This window comes from Nansenia antarctica, assembly GCF_963989245.1.
Source record: "Nansenia antarctica genome assembly, chromosome: 5".
Classification (NCBI taxonomy): domain Eukaryota; kingdom Metazoa; phylum Chordata; class Actinopteri; order Argentiniformes; family Microstomatidae; genus Nansenia; species Nansenia antarctica.
This window is the reverse complement of record NC_137690.1, coordinates 25,437,706-25,457,203: the sequence shown is the minus strand read 5'-3', so window position 1 is coordinate 25,457,203 and position 19,498 is coordinate 25,437,706. Positions and strand designations below refer to the sequence as shown.

Here is a 19,498-nt window from a genome sequence, read left to right as displayed (position 1 = left end):
TGACTACATGCTAACCCCTCCTCTCCTCCCCTCTCCTCCCCCCCCCCCTCTCCTCTCTGCCCCCCAGGTGTGGACGTGGCTCTCCTCTGCCGTAACTCTGGCCAATGTCTGGATGCAGGGAACACACACTACTGCCACTGCCAGGCGGGCTACACCGGCAGCTACTGTGAAGAACAGGTGGACGAGTGTGTTCCTAACCCCTGTCAGAACGGAGCCATCTGCAACGGCTTCCTAGGAGGATACCACTGCACGGTACGCCCCCTATAGGAACGCTTCACTACTGCACGTACAGTTGTATCTGTTATTTATCTGATGAGGGGTGAAAAAAGAAAAAAAACACACTAAAAGCCAATACATTGTGCCCTGTCTCTGTCTGGCCAAAATGTTATCAGCTCTAATAAAATGTTATGAGATGAATTTAAATAAATACAAATTTGGCTCCCTGTCAAAAAAAGATCTCTGTCCAGACTGAAGATGAGGTTGTGTGTAAATAAAATCCAAACTGCTCATTTATGTAGATCTCTGATTAGAGGGAACTGCTGCGCTGGGCAGAATGTATCCGAAAAACAGCCAGGTAAACAAAAACCCTCTTGTTTCATGTCAGTCATTGATGAGACTTTTCTCTCTCCTCCTCCCTCTCTCCCTCCCTCCTTCAGTGTGTGCCAGGATACGTGGGGAACAACTGCTCCAATGAGATCAATGAGTGCTTCTCCCAGCCCTGCCAGAACGGGGGCACCTGCATTGACCTGATCAATACCTACAAATGCTCCTGTCCCAGGGGAACCCAAGGTCAGGGCCCCACCACGCACCCACCCACCCACCGCACACTCCTCCGCACGACCCCCCACCCATCCCTCTCGGTCCTCTATGCCTCCCTGCCCCATACACTCTCTCTTCCTCTCTCTCTCTCACCACACTTCATTAATTAGGGCTTAGCATCACCCAGCTCATTGTCTGAAACTATCCTCCCTGTCAAATAAACATTGATTTCCTCTTCTGGACATGAAGGGAGTATGTGTTGTAGGTCAGCCAAAGTGCTGGTGAAATTGGTGTGCCCCGAAAAAAACAACAAAAACAAACCCCCCAAAAAACAATCCCGCCTGTTGTTGTTTAATAATTTCATCCAATTCTGAAATTGAACGAAATGGGTTTCTGAAAGGCTGACTGTCCCACCCCGCACCCCCGCCCCCCTCCTCTCCTGTCCCTGTTCCCCTCCAGGCGTCCACTGTGAGATCAACGTGGACGACTGCAACCCCTCGACGGACCCCGTCACCAACGAGCCCAAGTGCTTCAACAAGGGCAAGTGCGTGGACCGCGTGGGGGGCTACCACTGCACCTGCCCCGCCGGCTACGTGGGCGAGCGGTGCGAGGGGGACGTCAACGAGTGCCTGTCCAACCCCTGCGACCCGCGGGGCACACACAACTGCATCCAGCTCACCAACAACTACCGCTGTGACTGCCGCACCGGATACACAGGTACGCCCTCCTTATTGATGGCAGCCATTTGGTGGCTGAGGAAGATGTGTGTGTGTGTGTGTGTGTGTGTGTGTATGTGTGTGTGTGTGTGTGTGTGTGTGTGTGTGTGTGTGTATTATGTATACTGTATGTCTATGTTGTTATTTCAGCTTCCTAGAATATGTTATTTATATTTGTTATATATAATATATATCGTTCGAATATTTGTTTATATGTTATATATTTAGGTTATGTTAGCATATGGAGTATCTGCTATACAGTACAAGTCAAAAGTTTGGACACACTTTCCCATTCAATTGAAACGTTTGTATGTACAGTATATGTTTTAAATGTAAAGTTCCAGTCATTTCAGGGCTTGATATTACATGAAATAGGATCTCTGTTGAACAAGCTTGGTGTCTCTGACGTAAGCCTTTCTCTGGTCCCCGCAGGCCTGCGCTGTGACACAGTGTTTGACGGCTGTAAGGGGAAACCCTGTCGTAATGGAGGGACGTGTGCCGTGGCCAGCAACACTCCTCATGGCTTCATCTGCAAGTGTCCACCTGTGAGTACACATACACACCAGGGTTTCCGCTAGAAAAATTTGCCGTCGGACATCGTGTCCGGGAAGAATTCGATTTACCGGACAAACGTGATATATTCCGGTCATCATATTAAAATATAAAAAAAAAAAAAAATCCAAAATCATATTTTTTTTTCTTCAAATCTAATATAGCTGTTTGTCGCGGTGATTACTGTTGTGTAGCGGCCTATATATGCCATTTAATGTATATTTCTCATCCGATACGATTAGATGCGAGCTATATAATAATATAACATGATTTGACGCATGCGCGCTATGCCATGCGTCAAATCCAGCGCTGAACGGGTCCAGCGCTGAACGGGCGCCTCACTGGGAACTGAACAGACAGCATCGATCAATGAACGGACTCCACATTACGTTAACTGAAGTTTGTTAAATTGTTTGGGATTAATGTGAGTTTTCGATTTTCTCTTTCCAGTTTTACCCTTTTTTTTATTTTTTATCAATAAAACAACGTCATTTCTATAACCAGGGGGGTGTTCCATCGACGTCGCTGGAGGAAAGTCTGGGCTTGTTTTGACAAGTCTCGCGAGATCTATCAAGATATGCCTGGATCTTTTTAAGAGTCTCGCGGGACTTGGCGAAGTAGGCCTAGGTTTTCCTTTGGCGACGTTGATAGAACACCCCCCAGGTCTCGCTGGTTGGGAAGGCATTTCGTTTAGCTGCCTGTCAAATCATACTTAGGGGATAGCCCTGTAAGCTCATACGGGTCTGTATGTCGTCCTGAAAACCGGCTGTTAGATCATATCGCTGAAGTTTGTCTCCATCTTAGTGTAAATGTTGTCCGTTTCGTTTGTTATCCTTGTTATTGTGCGATAAAGTTAAGGCTTTTCGCTTCGGGCCACCATTTTCAGCTGGGCACCGGACACACACACACTCGTGCACGCGCGGCACTGCCCGAGAGAGAAGGACCCGCCCCCTTTGGTTAGCCTATAGGCTGGCTGGAGGGGGCGGGTCCTTCTCTCTCGGGCAGTGTTGTGTGTGTGTGTTTGGTGCTCAGCTGAGAATGGTGGCCCAAAGCCAATTTGAATACAAAATGTGAACTTTAGCGAATTGTATTCAAATTGTGCTTAGAGGGAATTATTTTCACCGGACATTTTGTCCGACGAGTTTTCAATTTGTCGGACTTCGACAAATTTTACCGGACAAAGTCCGGGAATTACCGGTTAACGGAAACCCTGATACACACACACACACACACACAAACTCCTGACATTTTCAATCCCAAGGCCTCACGCACGGTTTTCATTCAGCATACAAAAACTAGCAAAATGCTAATATATATATATAAACAAAATATTCTTCATGAATGTAACTCATGGATAGAACACAACATCAAGACTGTCCCTTGTCTGTCCCCTTCCCACAGGGCTACACCGGCTCCACCTGCGAGTACGACGCCCACTCCTGCGGCAGCCTCCACTGCCTGAATGGCGGCACCTGCATCTCCGGCCACAAGAGCCCCAAGTGCCTCTGCACGCCGTCCTTCACCGGCCCCGAGTGCCAGTACCCCACCGACAGTCCCTGCAACACCAACCCCTGCTACAACGGCGGCACCTGCGAGTACACCTCCGAGGCTCCCTACTACCACTGCGTGTGCCCCACCAACTTCAACGGCCTGCTGTGTCACATCCTGGACTACAGCTTCCTGGGCGGCTTCGGCCGAGACATCACGCCCCCGCCGGAGGTGGACGTCAGCTGCGAGATCCCGCAGTGCCACGAGCGCAAGGGCAACAAGTTCTGCGACATCCTGTGCAACAACCACGCGTGCGGCTGGGACGGCGGCGACTGCTCGCTGAACTTCAATGACCCGTGGAAGAACTGCACCACGTCGCTGCAGTGCTGGCGCTACTTCAACGACGGGAAGTGCGACGAGCAGTGCGACAACGCCGGGTGCCTCTACGACGGGTTCGACTGTCAGAACCTGGAGGGCCAGTGCAAGTGAGTGGGAAACCCCCCCCCGTCTCCCTCCCCATCTGTCATGAAGTCTCTATAGAGACAATAGTTTTGCTTTGACGCTTTTATCTTAAGCTACCCGCAGACAACACATTATTCGCAGTGTGTGGCTTGGGCCTGAATCAAACCCACAACCAATGGTGTCATAGACAAGCCCTTTCTCCAACCCACTGAGCCATCTGGTACAAATTGTCTCACAGCTTTTGCTTGGCAATGTGCTTGAATCTATTTTTCCTGTGCCACTACTGACACAGAAAAGTCTCTCTAAAACCCTAAACCCACATACCCCATTTCATGTACGAAAGGCGCTATATAAATAAAGCTTTACTTACTTACTTACTTACATACTAACAAACAACCACGTGTTTCCTTCCCCTTCCCTCCCCCAGCCCTCTGTACGACCAGTACTGTAAGGACCACTATTCCGACGGCCACTGCGACCAGGGCTGCAACAACGCTGAGTGCGAGTGGGACGGCCTGGACTGCGCCAACAACATGCCGGAGAAGATGGCGGCGGGCCGCCTGGTCCTGGTGGTCAACATCCTGCCCGAGCAGCTCCGCAACAACTCCTTCGGCTTCCTGCGCGAGCTGAGCCGTGTGCTCCACACCAACGTGCTGTTCCGGAAGGACGCCAAGGGCGACATGATCATCTTCCCCTACTACGGCAGCCCGCAGGAGCTGACCAAGCACAACATCAAGCGCTCGGCCGACTCGTGGACGGAGATCCCCGGGAACGTGCTGAGCTCCATGAAGAAGAGCCTGTACGACCTGGCCGACCCCGGGAGCAGTCGCAGACGCAGGGAGCTGGACCACATGCAGATCAAAGGGTGAGGAGGAGATCCACCTCCGGCTCTACGTCGACCAGGGGAGGCTGTGGGAGGGAGGAATCAGAGGACGCGTTGATCGTAACGCATGACACTGAACGAGGAACGGTATTCAACACACACCGTTCCTCTTCCGTTTCGATGCGTCGCAATGAGCCCATCCGTCCTCCAATTCTACCTCCACCCGCCTCCCCTGATGTAGACGGTACTCCATACCAGAATACACAGCAGTACCATACTATGCTATCCTCTACTCCAGTGGTTCCCAACCTTTTTTGTCTTGTGTACCCCTTGAGCTGTTTTGCCATGCCAGAAGTACCCCCTCACTCATGCGTGTTGATTATTTCCCCAAAAAATCAATTAAACTCTAACTTGCAAATATAACATTTATTACTGACACACAGAGAGCAAAACCTCTTCTCATGTCTCCAAAACTCTAAACACATTTTCTGCTTTACACACATTTTGCTATTCAAAATGGCACTTTTTAAATGCACTGAACACGGTTTGCTGCACACAACAATCTGACATAAAGTCACATGTTTGCCATTTCAAAACATTGCCATTCAAAATTAGACTACATGAGCTAATTGGCCAATACATGTGCCACCTGGCCACCTCAATGGTTAATTGTTACCACATGCCCACACACTCACTGAAAATAGAAAAATAAATAATAAATAATAATGAATTTGATTTGATATCTGTTTCTTTTCCCTTTCTCCTGCTCCTCTTTGGCTTCTGTCTGAGGTGCAGTGATGTCATAATTTTCTCATCCTAGAGTCTTGACTGATGGGGAGAGGAAACAGACAAGATGAGACAGGATAAAACTTATCACACACACACACACACACACACACACACACACACACACACACACACACACACACACACACACACACTTAAACTTCTTATCTAACTCTACTGATTATTAATGAAATCATTTGAACCACTCCCCTTTAATACATAGATATTTACACCATTGTGAAAAATAGACTCACCCAGTAGCAGTTGCAATTCTTTTTTTCATCAGTTGAGCTTTAATGAGACACTTGAGGTTGCTTCTCTTTTATAATCTTTGACAGTTCTGGAGGCAGTGTGGCAACAGCAGTCACCAGGCTGCTCTCCACACTCAGTCTGTTCCTTGGCTTGGTTTTGATGTGGGTCAAAGCTGAGAAGGTCACTTCACACATATATGTAGATCCAAAAGGCAAAAGTTCATTCAATGCACACTTTCCCAGCACTGGATATTCCTTTTCAACATCACACCAAAACTCTGTCAATGACTTGTCAGCATGTGCCATCTTCAACCCACGATCAGAGGACATGTCCATCAGATTTTCCTGCAGGCTTGCAGGAAGGCTGCTGCTGCTCCTGTCATTCACTCTGAATGGGTTCCTCACCCAGTCCAGTTTTTCTGACTTTGTTTCAATGTCATGAAAGTACTGGTTGAAGTCAGTGTCAAGTTTGGACAGATGTGCTTTAACTATTTTCACCACAGGACCTCTGTCAGCATCAGTGGTGGCGAGATGGCCATCAAGCAGTGGGAAACAGCTCACATCTCCATCCTTACATTTCCTCTCCCATAATTTAACCTTCTTTATGAATCCATTCACTTTGTCATACATGTTAATTAAGGATGTGTGAGTACTTGCCCTGAAGTGAAAGGTTGAGCTCATTCAGCTTAGTGAAGACATCAGCAAGATATGACAGCTGCGCAACCCACACTGCATCCTCAAACAGGGCTGCAAGAGGGTGGTCGTTTTCTGTCAGGAAAGCAAACACCTCGATGCGCAATTCATAGAGCCGCAGCAGCGTTTTGCCACGAGACAGCCAGCGAACGTCTGTGTGAAGCAGTAGCTGCTCATGCTCTGACCCGCTGTCATGACAAAGAGTTTGAAACAGTCTGTGGTTCATTGGCCGGGACTGAATGAAGTTAATCACCTTAACTGCGTCATCCATAACTGCACTTAACTCGGGGCTCATCCTTTTGCTGGCGAGTGCCTCCCGGTGAATAATACAGTGCATCCACTTAATTTCGGGGTTCACCTTCATCACACGCCCAAGCAGCCCACGCACCTTACCCGTCATTGCTGCCGCTCCATCGGTACAGATGTGACTGCAGGATTTCCACTCCAGATCGTTGTCTTTGAAGAAGCTGTCAATAATCAGAAATATTTCCTCGCCAGTTGTCTTTCCTGGCAGCGTCTTGCAAAACAAGATATGCTCATTTATGTCCGACTCTTCTTTATAACGCACAAAAGCCAGCAGCTGAGCCTCCCCACTAACGTCGGTCATTTCATCTAATTGCAAAGCGAACTGACCTGCTTGCTTCATTTTATCCACCACTTGTCCGACAATATTTATGGACATATCATCAATCCGACGGGAGACGGTATTGTTAGATAATGGTACCAACTTGAGCGCGTCAGCTGCTTTCTTGTCCAGCATAGTTTGAGCCAAAATCACAGCGGCAGGCAAAATCAGATCTTCGGCGATTGAATGTGGGGTTTTTGACTTAGCCACTAGTAATGAAACAGCATAGGACGCCTCCAGTGCTTTGCTTGACACACTTGCCGCTTTTTTCCAGTGTAGCCTGACTTGACTTGAACTCTGACAGTTTTCGCTTGAAAAAGTCGTCAGTTTTACCAACAGTTGCTAGGTGTTTGGTGCTCTGGTGTCGCTGTAAATGGGCTGGCTTCATTGAATTATTAGCCAGGACTTCACAGCAGAAAAAGCACTGTGGCTGTGGTGGATCAGCCGATGTACATGTAAATCCCCACAAAACATATGTTTCCAAATAATAGCGGGGTCCTTTTTTTCTTTTTTTCTCTGATCTGACCGTCTGATCTGCCTCTGATCTGACCGTCTGATCTGCCTCTGAAGCTGGTCGTTTTAGCCATCTGTCCATCTTTGCGGTATACTGACAGGCCTAGCTGACGTGCGCGCGTAAATGAACGTAAATGAACGTGATTTAAATGTGACGTGACTACCACGTGTGTTACAGTCATCACCTGTCGGGGAGGAACTTAAGTTGCAGCGTACCATTTTAACAACAGGTTTATCGTAGGGTTGCCACCCGTCCCTTAAAATACGGAATCGTTCCGTATCTGACAGTTAAAAGATGCGTCCCGTTTTGAACCAATACGGAACGCTGTTTGTTCCGTATTTTCAATCCACCAGCATTGCGTGATTCCTCCAATATATCATACAGAGCTGCCAAGTCTTTTATTTGTGAAATTCCTTTAAATAAAGCTACCGGACACGAGTTTCGTGGCATATTTCTGCACGCGCGTTAACTTGAGTCTGCAATCGAAGCGGGAGGCGCGCGCTGCTGGAATATCTAGAGAACCTGTGTTCACGCGAGCTGCACGTAAGTCTTAGAACGTAGCAAGCAGTGTTGCCAGATTGGGCTACTTTTGGTCACACTGGACGGGTGGATTCGGCAGCTTTTAGACTGGTTGGGCTGGAAATGGTCAATTCCGTCTGGCAACCCTGGTAGCAAAATATGTGCATGTATACGTATCTGGTAGCCTGGTACTTTCAAATCGCAAGTTGTTTCATCCTCTGTTCTCTTTTTCGGGGTGATGGAGGAGAGATTGGCAGTGAAATATCCATGATGGGACTTTGCTCATCATCCTCCGTCCTCACACTCATGTTTTTCCCCCTCCATTAATCTTCTGTTATTCAACACGAGTGTGAAAACGGATTGTATCCTTTATCTCAAAGACACTATGGCATACCGTTTCTAAAATTCCCTTAATATTCACTTAATTTGGGTGAGATGATAGGCCTACTTTGCAACTTTACAGTTTTGGTAACTGTTTTTTGTTTCTCTACTGTAACATAATATAACATTGTTATTATTATTATTATTATTATTGTTAAATACAATGTACAATACAAATACAACAATTGGGGGTCCCTCAAAAAAAAAATCTGGTATGTCCTGTATAACATGATAGCCATCTATGAGCAATGCACTGACACTTTAAATGAATGTGCAATAACACTATGTGCAATATGACAACCCTAGTCGTCTTATCTGTACAGTATAGTATAGTGGATAGTGTACATAGCCTTTATTTATGTAAACCAGCTCCTTTCCCTTCTTGTTTTTTTTAGTTCTTTTTTTCTTTCCTAGCACCAGGGGAGTCACCCCTCCCAAATTTCGTTGTTTGGTACCTGTACTATAGCAATGACAATAAAGACCATTCATTCATTCATTCATTCATTCATAAGATGATGACCAAGGGTCTTTCTGCTGCTGACCAAGGGGCTGAGTCCTGTTGATGGGGCCCAATTTTCTTTTAGACTCTGTAGGCTACTGTATTTGTTTATTAAGACTTACATAAAATGATATATTGTCTGAATTTGTCTTGTTTTATCAAATGTTACAATTATTTTTATTTCTTGTGCTGGTTTATTATGAACAACATGTAAAATTGCAGGAAACTAGCACAAATAATTGTGTGGGAGAGAGGGGCCGCCGCTGCCAAAACGTGCACAGTTTTGGGTCGCTCCACCGCCAAAAAATCTCACTCCAAACTTTTGGTGAAACTTGGCAGCCCTTAAGGCTTTATTGAAACAATGTTTAACTTATGATTTACTAGCACTGGCGCCCCCACCCCACCCTTGGGCCCGTGGTGGTCGTGGTCCCGAGGAGCGGGGCCCCTACTGCGAGGGGTGTCCCTTATTTCTCTGACTGAAAGGTGGCAACCCTAGGTTTATGAAACGACTATATTTAATTATTTTTTTGGAAAGGGAAATAAATTATAATTACAAATCTTTCCACGTACCCCCTGCAATCCCCTCACGTACCCCTAGGGGTCCGCGTACCCCCGGTTGGGAACCACTGCTCTACTCTACTCTGCCCTACCGTCTTTAAAGCTAAGCCCTTGACTGTATCCTGTCCACCTAATTAATGCCCCTTGTGTACTTATGACAATTACCTACTATTGTTATTTCCCCATCAATAGTTATTGATCCCAACAATCCCAGGCTTTCTAAGAACTCTGTTCTTTTGGTTTTCTAAGTAGAAACAATTGGGTCTTTACATATCTTTACAATTGGGTCTTTATGTATTTTACAACTGATAACGCTGTTATTTCTGTGCTCCCGTTCCACAGCTCCATCGTGTATCTGGAGATAGACAACCGTCAGTGCTTCCAGCAGTCCACTGAGTGCTTCCAGAGTACCACGGACGTAGCAGCCTTCCTGGGCGCCCTGGCCTCCAGTGGGAACCTCAATGTCCCCTATATCATCGAGGCTGTCCACAGTGAGTAGAACAGCTCTCTAGCTCTCCTCTAGATCACAAGGCCAAAGGCCAAAAGTACTGCAGCTGTACCCCAGATCTGGAACCGTAATCTGACACACACACACACACGCACACACACACACACACACACACACACACACACACACACACACACACACACACACACACACACACACACACACACACACACACACACACACACACACACAGTGAAGGTATTGAATCCCCCAGGTCAGACCTTAACCCTCCAACACCATAAAGGGGTTATGGGGTGCTCTTTGATTGTGCATTTGTTACTCAGAAATGGAACAAATGTAATTGTGAATCACACGGACTAAACAATCAATTCTGCTGTCGGTGTGTAAATCCATTGGCTTCAGGCTTGAAAATGGTTAATTGCAGTAAATCAACTCATCCACCTCCCCACCCCATCATTCTATTCTTTCTCTTCCTAGATCTCTCTTTCTCTCTCTCTTTCTCTCTCTCTCTCTCTCTCTTCCTAGATCTCTCTCTCGCTATCTCTCTCTCTCTCTCTCTCTCTCTCTCACTCTCCCTCTCCCCACACACACACACTTCATCCCATAGTATGAGGCTGCTGCAACCTTCACCTCGTTGAATGTAATACCAGGACTTAATGCATCTCTAAGGGTTTAGGTTGGGAGAGTTTATCATTTCAAAATCGTTAGTGGAAAAAAAGAAGGAGAAAAATTGATCGGGAGTGTGCTAGAAGTTGGGAGTCTTTGTTATCTTGAAAATCCTAATAAATCCTTCGTCTTTACAGCTTAAAGCGCGTGCAGTAATTTGAAGTTCATTAATCCCCCCCCCCCCTTTTTTTCCCTTAAAGAAGAAATGGTAAAGTTGTCTCCTGGTACCCCGGGCTGAGGGGAGGAGTGGTGTTTTTTTCTTGTCTTCTTTTTTTTTCTTTTTTTCTTTTTTCGCCAGCTCTTTTTTTGATGAGAAGTGGTTAGCAATTCGGATTATTACCGAATAGATAGAACAATCTTGTTTTACAAACGGGGCTCATCACTCCATTCTCTCTCTGGCTGTGGACAAACAGGGTGCTCCTGGAGTCGATCCACCAGAGGAGCTGGACTAGCTCTCCTCCACACTCCCCCCCCCCAGTGCCTGGGCTTCTTGGTGCTGCTCAGTCCAGATTCTCCACCTGACCATGTCGTCCCTTTCCCCACCAGGCGAGATTGACGGAGGGAAGACTACCACGGAGCTCTACCCCATCTACCTGGTGATCGCCGGACTCGTCCTCCTGGCCTTCCTCGGGGTGGGGATGGTCGCGTCCCGTAAGCGACGCCGCGAACACGGTCAGCTGTGGTTCCCGGAGGGCTTCAAGACCAGCGAGCCCAGCAAGAAGAAGAGAAGGGAGCCGGTTGGGGAGGATTCGGTGGGATTGAAGTAAGTGGCCGCCGGGCACGAGTTCTATAGGACAACGGGGTCGCTATACCATTAGATAGGGCTGGTGTTGTAGTCGCTGGGTGTGGAGCGGAGAGAGAGAGAGTTTTTGGGGTTGAGGGGTGTAGCTGGTGATCAGAGAGAAGGTTTAAACAGGGGGTTATGCTCGGATCATTTATGATAATGATACAGCAGGTTTAGGTAACGGGCGTATTAATTGACTTGTCTGAGAGGATGGGGTGGGGTGGGGTGGGACAGGGCGGGGGGGCTCAATCAATGCTTTTGTTTTCGGCGTTGGTGCGCTGTCATTGAGGGAGAGGGCTCAAGCGGGATACCTCAGCGCATCATCAGGGATTCTCAATGGGATTGTTCCTTGACCACAGGCCACTGAAGAACTCCTCGGACATATCCCTGATGGACGACACCCAGAACGAATGGGGAGAGGAGGAGGCGTCGGACGCCAAACGCTTCAAAGTAAGAGACCTCCCGTGGACCTCCTGTACTGAGACTGTACCGTAGAGAGACAGATGGGCTGCTTCTTCGGGTCACTTTTTATATTCATTGTGAATATTCCTCCTGTCCAAACAGAATACTTTTTTCTTTTTGTGTTGATTGAACTTTCTTTTGATTTCTTTTGATTTATGTTTCATACATTTTCCACCACAATTCTGTCAAATGACAGAATGATTTATTATTATTATTATTTTTTTATTGATTTGAGTGTCATCATGTTGACACTTTAAAACTGCTTTATTTAATTTTTTTGATAGAGCTTCAGCGGAATGCTTTGGGTTTGTATTGTCAGATAGGCAAGGTGTGTACTAACTGCTACCACCCCCCCTCCCTCCTCCCCCAAGCAGCAGTTTGAGGAGCAGGCGATGCTGGACCTGGACGACCAGACTGACCACCGCCAGTGGACCCAGCAGCACCTGGACGCAGCTGACCTGCGTATCCCCTCCATCGCCCCGACACCCCCTCAGGGCGAGATAGAAAACGACTGCATGGACCCCAATGTCCGGGGACCAGGTGTGTACATCGCTGCTCTGTTACTCGTTAGAGACAATTTGACTGATTTACGGGTTGAATTGTGATATCTTTCTTCTTTCTTTAATTGTCTTATTTAGGTTTATCATAATTACAGTTACTGGTTATCTGAATGTATGTCTCAGAGGTCAAGTTGCATATATGATTTGAATTAATAAATTATTTCATTGTTCTATTATTTGAGAAAACCAGCAAATCTTAGACAGCAAATTGTAGAAAAATTCTATTTCAATAATTCACATTCTGTTTCTTATCACACATTTTATAGTTTCAAAGTTAACATTGTTCTCCCTTTTATAACATTTTGAAAGTCTGAAAGTAAAGAGAAACATTGCTGATTGATCGACACCTTTTCTGAGTGAGTGAGTGAGTGAGTGAGAGAGAGAGAGAGAGAGAGAGAGAGAGAGAGAGAGAGAGAGAGAGAGAGAGAGAGAGAGAGAGAGAGAGAGCGTGTGTGTGTGTGTGTGTGTGTGTGTGTGTAGGAGTTGCTAAAGCCCTGTGTCCTCAGGGTAAGGGGATCTTCTTCAAAGCAGCCGGCTGGAAGCCCAGGGCCGCTGGGAAAACTGTGATTCCTGCTTAATCATTGAACTAGTAATAGTCCTTTCTCTCTTTATGCTTTATTAATAAAACCAATAACGACCTAAAATACAATACATATTTATGTAAGTACCAAACCCCCTGAAGAGTATTTTAAAAAATTAAATAAATAAAATAATGCACGCTACAACTAGAGCTCAAACCTTTTTTTTCTTTTTAAATAACGGATCGATGTGCCTCAATCGACCAAATCTGCGAGATCTGGGGCTTGCTATTCTTTTGAAGAGGAGAAACCCATCGAAGTCGACTCGCTGAGCTGCCTCCCAAAGATGATAATTCTCCCTATTCCAGATGCCTAGGTTTTCACAAGCCAACCATGTATCCCCAAGCTCCCTTCCCTTTCTGAAGCTCCTGATCACTGGGCCTTGATCAGAATCCATTATCCAAAAGCGAGCTGTGATGATTCGACCCAGGCCAACGTGGCCATTTGTTTGTTGCCTTGTTTTGATCTTCACTGTGCTTTGAAGTGTCGACTCTTATTGTGATGTACCAGCTACTGGGCTTGGTGTGTGTGCTCACCCTGTACTGCCTAGCCTGCCAATGCTGGGGTATATCCCCTGGTACTAACGTATGGGGTCTTTCTCTCTCCCTCTCCCTCTCTCTCTCTCTCTCTCTCTCTCTTCTTCCTCTCAGATGGATTCACGCCCCTGATGATCGCCTCTTGCAGTGGAGGAGGTCTGGAAACGGGCAACAGCGAGGAGGAGGAAGACGCCTCCGCCAACGTCATCAACGACTTCATCTACCAGGGCGCCAGCCTCCACAATCAGACGGACCGTACGGGAGAGACGGCCCTCCACCTCGCCGCCCGCTACGCCCGCTCGGACGCCGCCAAGCGCCTCCTAGAGGCCAGCGCAGACGCCAACATCCAGGACAACATGGGCAGGACCCCGCTACACGCTGCCGTGGCCGCTGACGCACAGGGGGTCTTCCAGGTGGGCACCAAACAGAGCTTATCAGCAGACTCTTCGGATGCATATTTCCTTCTGTACCAATGAAACGTATTCAATCAGGTCTTACTCCACAGACAATGTTTGCAGTATAGCTCTATAAACCTGTATTCATCTCACTATTTAAGCAATATCACACGAGAGGGAGTGCTGATATTCAGTATAACAGCACGACCTCGAGTCTAACTGTTGTATAATGGCAGTTATGTTTCAGTCAGTGCAAAAACACCCATACTGTAGATCTTACATCTGTTCAGTTTTCTTTTCCCTGTTGCTGGTCCCATACAAGGCTAACTGAGTCATTGTCTTTCCGTAGATTTTGATAAGGAACCGCGCCACAGACCTGGACGCCCGCATGCACGACGGCACCACCCCCCTGATCCTGGCAGCCAGACTGCCCGGGGTGGAGGGCATGGTGGAGGAGCTCATCAACTGCCACGCCGACGTCAACGCCATTGATGACTTTGGTACGTTTGGGACATTTGACTGTAGACATTTCCAATACGAAAACGTACACATTTTACGTTTTTTTTCCAGTACGCGGATGTGTGTCTGAAATAACATGAGGAAATTGTAGTCAGGTTTGTTTGGTCAGTTCATACCTGTTAGGGTTGTGCTCAATGGGTTTATTTGTCTCTCACCAGGTAAATCTGCTCTACACTGGGCCGCAGCAGTGAACAACGTGGATGCAGCTATAGTGCTGCTCAAGAACGGAGCCAACAAGGACATGCAGAATAACAAGGTTAGCAATCTATGGTTTGTTCTGCTGCCTGATAAAAACACTTAGAAAGGTGTCTCCCAAAGCCTGACTGAAGAGATGCCAAGACAGAAGTGAAGAGGAAATTCAGCCACTGTTGGAGGACAATGGAACTAGATCAAAGTACTTTGTAGTTTAAACAAAGGTGTTTTGGCCTGTACCCTTCATCAGAGCTTTACAGTGAATGCAACGATGGCGGCTTTTATATATTTTAAGTTGGCCTCCTATGGGCTCAGGGACACATCGCAATGGCAATACAACAGCAAGGTAAATTAGTTGTAAAAATGTGATCGATAGTATTTCAATATAGACTATAATATGACCGTTGTAGTCACTACTGTATAGTTGATAGTAATTTTCGCCTAAACATAAACATCCGTGTCTCTCTCTCGTCTGTCTCAGGAGGAAACACCTCTGTTCCTGGCGGCGAGGGAAGGAAGCCACGAGACGGCCAAAATCCTGCTGGAGCACTTCGCTAACCGCGAGATCACGGACCACATGGACCGCCTCCCACGGGACATCGCCCAGGAGCGCAAGCACCACGACATCGTCCGCCTGATGGATGAGTACAACCTGGTGCGCAGCCCCCCCATGCACGGCTCCATGGGCACCACCCTGTCACCCCCGCTCTGCTCCCCCAACAGCTACCTGAGCGGCATGAAGCCCCACATCCAGAGCAAGAAGGCCCGCAAGCCCAGCGCCAAGGGCATCGGCTGCAAGGACGGCAAGGACATGAAGGCCAAGAGGAAGAGCTCCCAGGACGGCAAGGGAGGCAGCCTGCTGGACGGCTCGGGGGTGCTCTCCCCCGTCGACTCCCTGGAGTCTCCCCACGGCTACATCTCGGACGTGGCGTCCCCCCCCATGATGACGTCCCCCTTCCAGCAGTCCCCGTCCATGTCGCTCAGCCACCTCCAGGGCATGTCGGACCCCCACATGGGGGTCAACCACATGGGCATGCCCAACAAGCAGGAGCTGGCGAGGATGCAGTTCGACCCTCTGCCGCCCCGTCTCTCCCACATGTCCGTGTCCAACGGTTCGCCGGGCATGAACGGCCAGTGCGACTGGCTCTCCAGGATGCATGCCGGCATGGGCCAGCCCGGCCAGTTCAACCCCATGAGGGGTGCCGGCGTCGGGCAGGGAGGTCTGCACCAGGGTGGGCAGCACGGCATGATGACGTCGCTGCACAACGGGCTCCCCGCCAGCGCGCTGTCCCAGATGATGAGTTACCAGGGTCTGCAGAACACCCGCCTGGCCTCGCAGCCACACATCCTGCAGCAGGCCCAGCAGCAGATGCAGCAGATGCAGCACCAACAGACCCTGCAGCAACTTCAACAACAACAGCAGCAGCAGCAGCAGCAAAGTATCCAGCTCCAGCACCAGAACTCTAATACTGGTACCGGGGGCGGAGGCCATGCAGTCAGCCAGAACTTCATCAGCAGTGAGCTCAACGCCTCGGAGCTCCAGCAGGGCACGGGGAACGCCTCCATGCCCATCCACACCATCCTGCCCCAGGACACCCAGATCCTCCCCTCCTCCCTCAGCCAGTCCATGCCCAGCACCCAGTTCCTCACCCCGCCCTCCCAGCACAGCTACTCCGGCCCCATGGACAACACCCCCAACCACCAGCTTCAGGTGCCTGACCATCCCTTTCTGACCCCCTCTCCCGGGTCTCCCGACCAATGGTCCAGCTCCTCGCCGCATTCGAACATGTCTGATTGGTCAGAAGGCATTTCGAGTCCACCAACCAGCATGCAGTCTCAGATTGGACATATCCCTGACAAGTTCAAGTAGAGCATTTGTATCCTTCTACGCAGAGATGGACTGATTGATATTTTTGTATAAAAAGGCACTCCTGAGAAAAAGAAAAGAAAAAAGACGGAGCGATGAACTGATTTGACCGAAGGATCTTTTTATATGCTTTTATACTAACAGTAAGAATTCACCATGTTTCATTCATTCTATTTTTTATTTATTAATGTCTTATTTATACTTTGTATCGCCTGCTTACAGACATTTGGGATCCAAGGTGTCAGGCCATAGGTAGGGGAGAGAAGGTTAAACCTTTAGAGACACTGTAGCTCTGCTTTTTTAATGTTAGTTCTTTTGTCTGCAGTATACCGAGTTAATTGACATACACACTGGGTATTTATTTGTTTAAGAATTTTGGCCTTTTCATTCGCTTCTGATTTATCATCATTCTCTTTTGCTTCTTTTTGTATAATCTTGTAAATATACAACCGTGATTTAAGGGCATTTTATAGAGCATATTTTTAAGTTCCAGTGTTATCTCAGTTTGTGTTTGAATTTGTGAAGCGTTCTTGTTGAGTTCAAGACCATTGCATTTGTATGTCAACAGAACAAACATTTATAGAGTTCAGTCTTATTTTTCATATTTTCCATGTTCTATGTGCAGGTCCTCTGACTAAAAGCAAGAATGAGCTACTGTACATTGGTTTCTAGAGCTGTATGTATTTCTTTAATCAATGGAGCAACAGGTGACTATGCCTCTTGATTCAATTGAGTGTGTTGGGTTGGGGGTGGGGGTGTGTGGGGGGGTAAATGTACAGTTTAAAGCCAGCTTGGAGATTGGCAGTAAAATCAGGCTTGGATATCTGTAAGTCCTGTGTCCCTTCTTCCTTAATAGTTTATTGAAAAATGGCCAAGTCGTCAAGTTGTATCAGATTGTCCAGAGGGATATGGCAATGAACTTTCCCTCTCCCTCCAATTGTTTGAGCCTATGGCTGTGTTGTTGTTTCAATGTAAATATAAATATACTTTTCCCTTCTAAGCAGGATTTTGTTTCAGAAATCTGAAGTCTTAAGCATGCCATTCTGATAAAAAGGTTTCACAATGATCAACAGTAGTGTTTATGATACATACAGAACATATATTTTATTCAGTATCATCACTGAGGATGACATAAATCTAAAAGATATATAAAACAACATAAATATAGGAAATATTTTAAGTCCTAACAGATTCAAAAGAACAGAAATATTGAGGGTTTATCAATTGCTATTTATTAACTGTTCTGTGATACAAGATAATCCACAGAGCACTATTTGGACATTATGTTAGATTAATTTTTACTGATTGTAAAAAGGAAAAGACTGTGGTGTCCTATATCTATGTTGTGTCTGATTATTTGTGAGACACTCTGAATGGTATAAGTTAAAAATCCTAGGCCATAGTAGAATTGTAATTTCTGCAATAAATTACCCTCCTGCAAAGTTGTAATTTGCATAAAATGTATTTTTTCTCAACTGTACCGTCAGTCTGTACAAATGTTATTATGATAAAGGATGCTGTTGCGTCTCTTGATTTGATCTCATCCTCACTGGTCTTTGCTTTCTTTCTGAAATCAGTCTGTTCACTTTTCATACCCAACCTCAGAGTATATCCGATCATATCAATGACACTTTATTTGCAGTAACAGACATTTGGCCCCAAAGCATGCCCACTAAGACACATTGGTCATTATTCACACTCATCTGCTACACCTGATCATACATTTTCAGAGTATGTCTCCCTCTTATGGTAGCTTTCAGAAACAACATTGATTCAAGAATACAGTTGAGGGGTGGTTAATGGAATACTACTACTCAGTCAGAGACAGTGACATTAGTCAAATAAACAGTTTCATCTGAAATGAGATATTAGATAGAGTTAGATGTTTCAAATATGTTGAATGCATTTATTTTATGCTCAGGGACCCCTCTCAGTATTAAACAATATGTCATTAAGTGTGTATGATTTGATTTCTGGCATTTAGTGTACTCAATGTGCATATTGTCTGCACATAAAAAAGAGGAAAATATGGGGCCGATGTGATGAAAATCAGCCAGGTAGCCTATATGTATATGTATATATATGGATCTATAGATTTTTCCTGCAATTCTGTCACAGCTAGAGAAACTTGATTTGGACTCTTTCCTCTTCTCCATTCCATTATGTTAAACCAACATCAATCATTCAGTGTTCAGAAAGATGCTCTTATTGACCTACACATGAATCTTCCAATAACCTTGCAGTTAAGGTCAACATTACTAGATGTGAATTATACAGAAAAACATATAAAGTAAATCTCATATATAATATCCTTAGAAAACAATTGTTTGGAGTAATCTTCACTTTTAGATTTAGAGTAAAGTGACTTTGTCTTGGCTGATACTGTATTGATTGAAAGAAAAAAGTCAAAATAGAATGTTCTGTCATAGAGAACCATGCTCATTAGAAAGTTATAAACTGTGTGTAGTAACAGGGAAGTGAACGTTTTTTAATCTAATTCTATTTTTAAAAATACATTTCAAGCATCATGACAAAAAAATTGAAGGTGATGAATACATTTCACACTATTTAATTGTTTGAATAATTATACATAACTCTTAGAGCAGAGTTTATTTTTGGACAAACAAAGATTCAATGGCAGCTATGAAGAAATAAGTTTGGATTTATTAGACAAACTGAACACAGGCTCTCATTCAGTGTGAAGATGGAAACATTTCAAGGATTGAAAATAAATACCACGTACCTTTCTATACATTTTTTTGTTATTGTACATGTGTCATGCTCCACTTCTAACTGCTTTTAACATTTTGCTATGAATTACCGCCCATCACATGACATCAGTTA

General features: G+C 46.2%; 1 protein-coding gene across 1 annotated transcript in view; it reads left to right on the top strand.

Annotated features, from left to right (window-relative positions):
* Positions 1-16,657, top strand: part of LOC308159045 (neurogenic locus notch homolog protein 1-like) — a gene marked incomplete at both ends in the record, with an annotated part of 43,979 nt that extends 27,322 nt beyond the window's left edge. Inside the window, 14 exons of the mRNA XM_080532792.1 lie at positions 68-252; positions 657-789; positions 1,219-1,476; positions 1,908-2,020; positions 3,429-4,000; positions 4,405-4,842; positions 9,969-10,117; positions 11,308-11,524; positions 11,905-11,995; positions 12,385-12,547; positions 13,796-14,094; positions 14,426-14,576; positions 14,754-14,851; positions 15,269-16,657. Coding sequence (XP_080388918.1) covers positions 68-252; positions 657-789; positions 1,219-1,476; positions 1,908-2,020; positions 3,429-4,000; positions 4,405-4,842; positions 9,969-10,117; positions 11,308-11,524; positions 11,905-11,995; positions 12,385-12,547; positions 13,796-14,094; positions 14,426-14,576; positions 14,754-14,851; positions 15,269-16,657 — 4,256 coding nt within the window. The remainder of the gene's footprint in view (positions 1-67; positions 253-656; positions 790-1,218; positions 1,477-1,907; positions 2,021-3,428; positions 4,001-4,404; positions 4,843-9,968; positions 10,118-11,307; positions 11,525-11,904; positions 11,996-12,384; positions 12,548-13,795; positions 14,095-14,425; positions 14,577-14,753; positions 14,852-15,268) is intronic.
* Between the last annotated feature and the right edge of the window lie 2,841 nt (positions 16,658-19,498).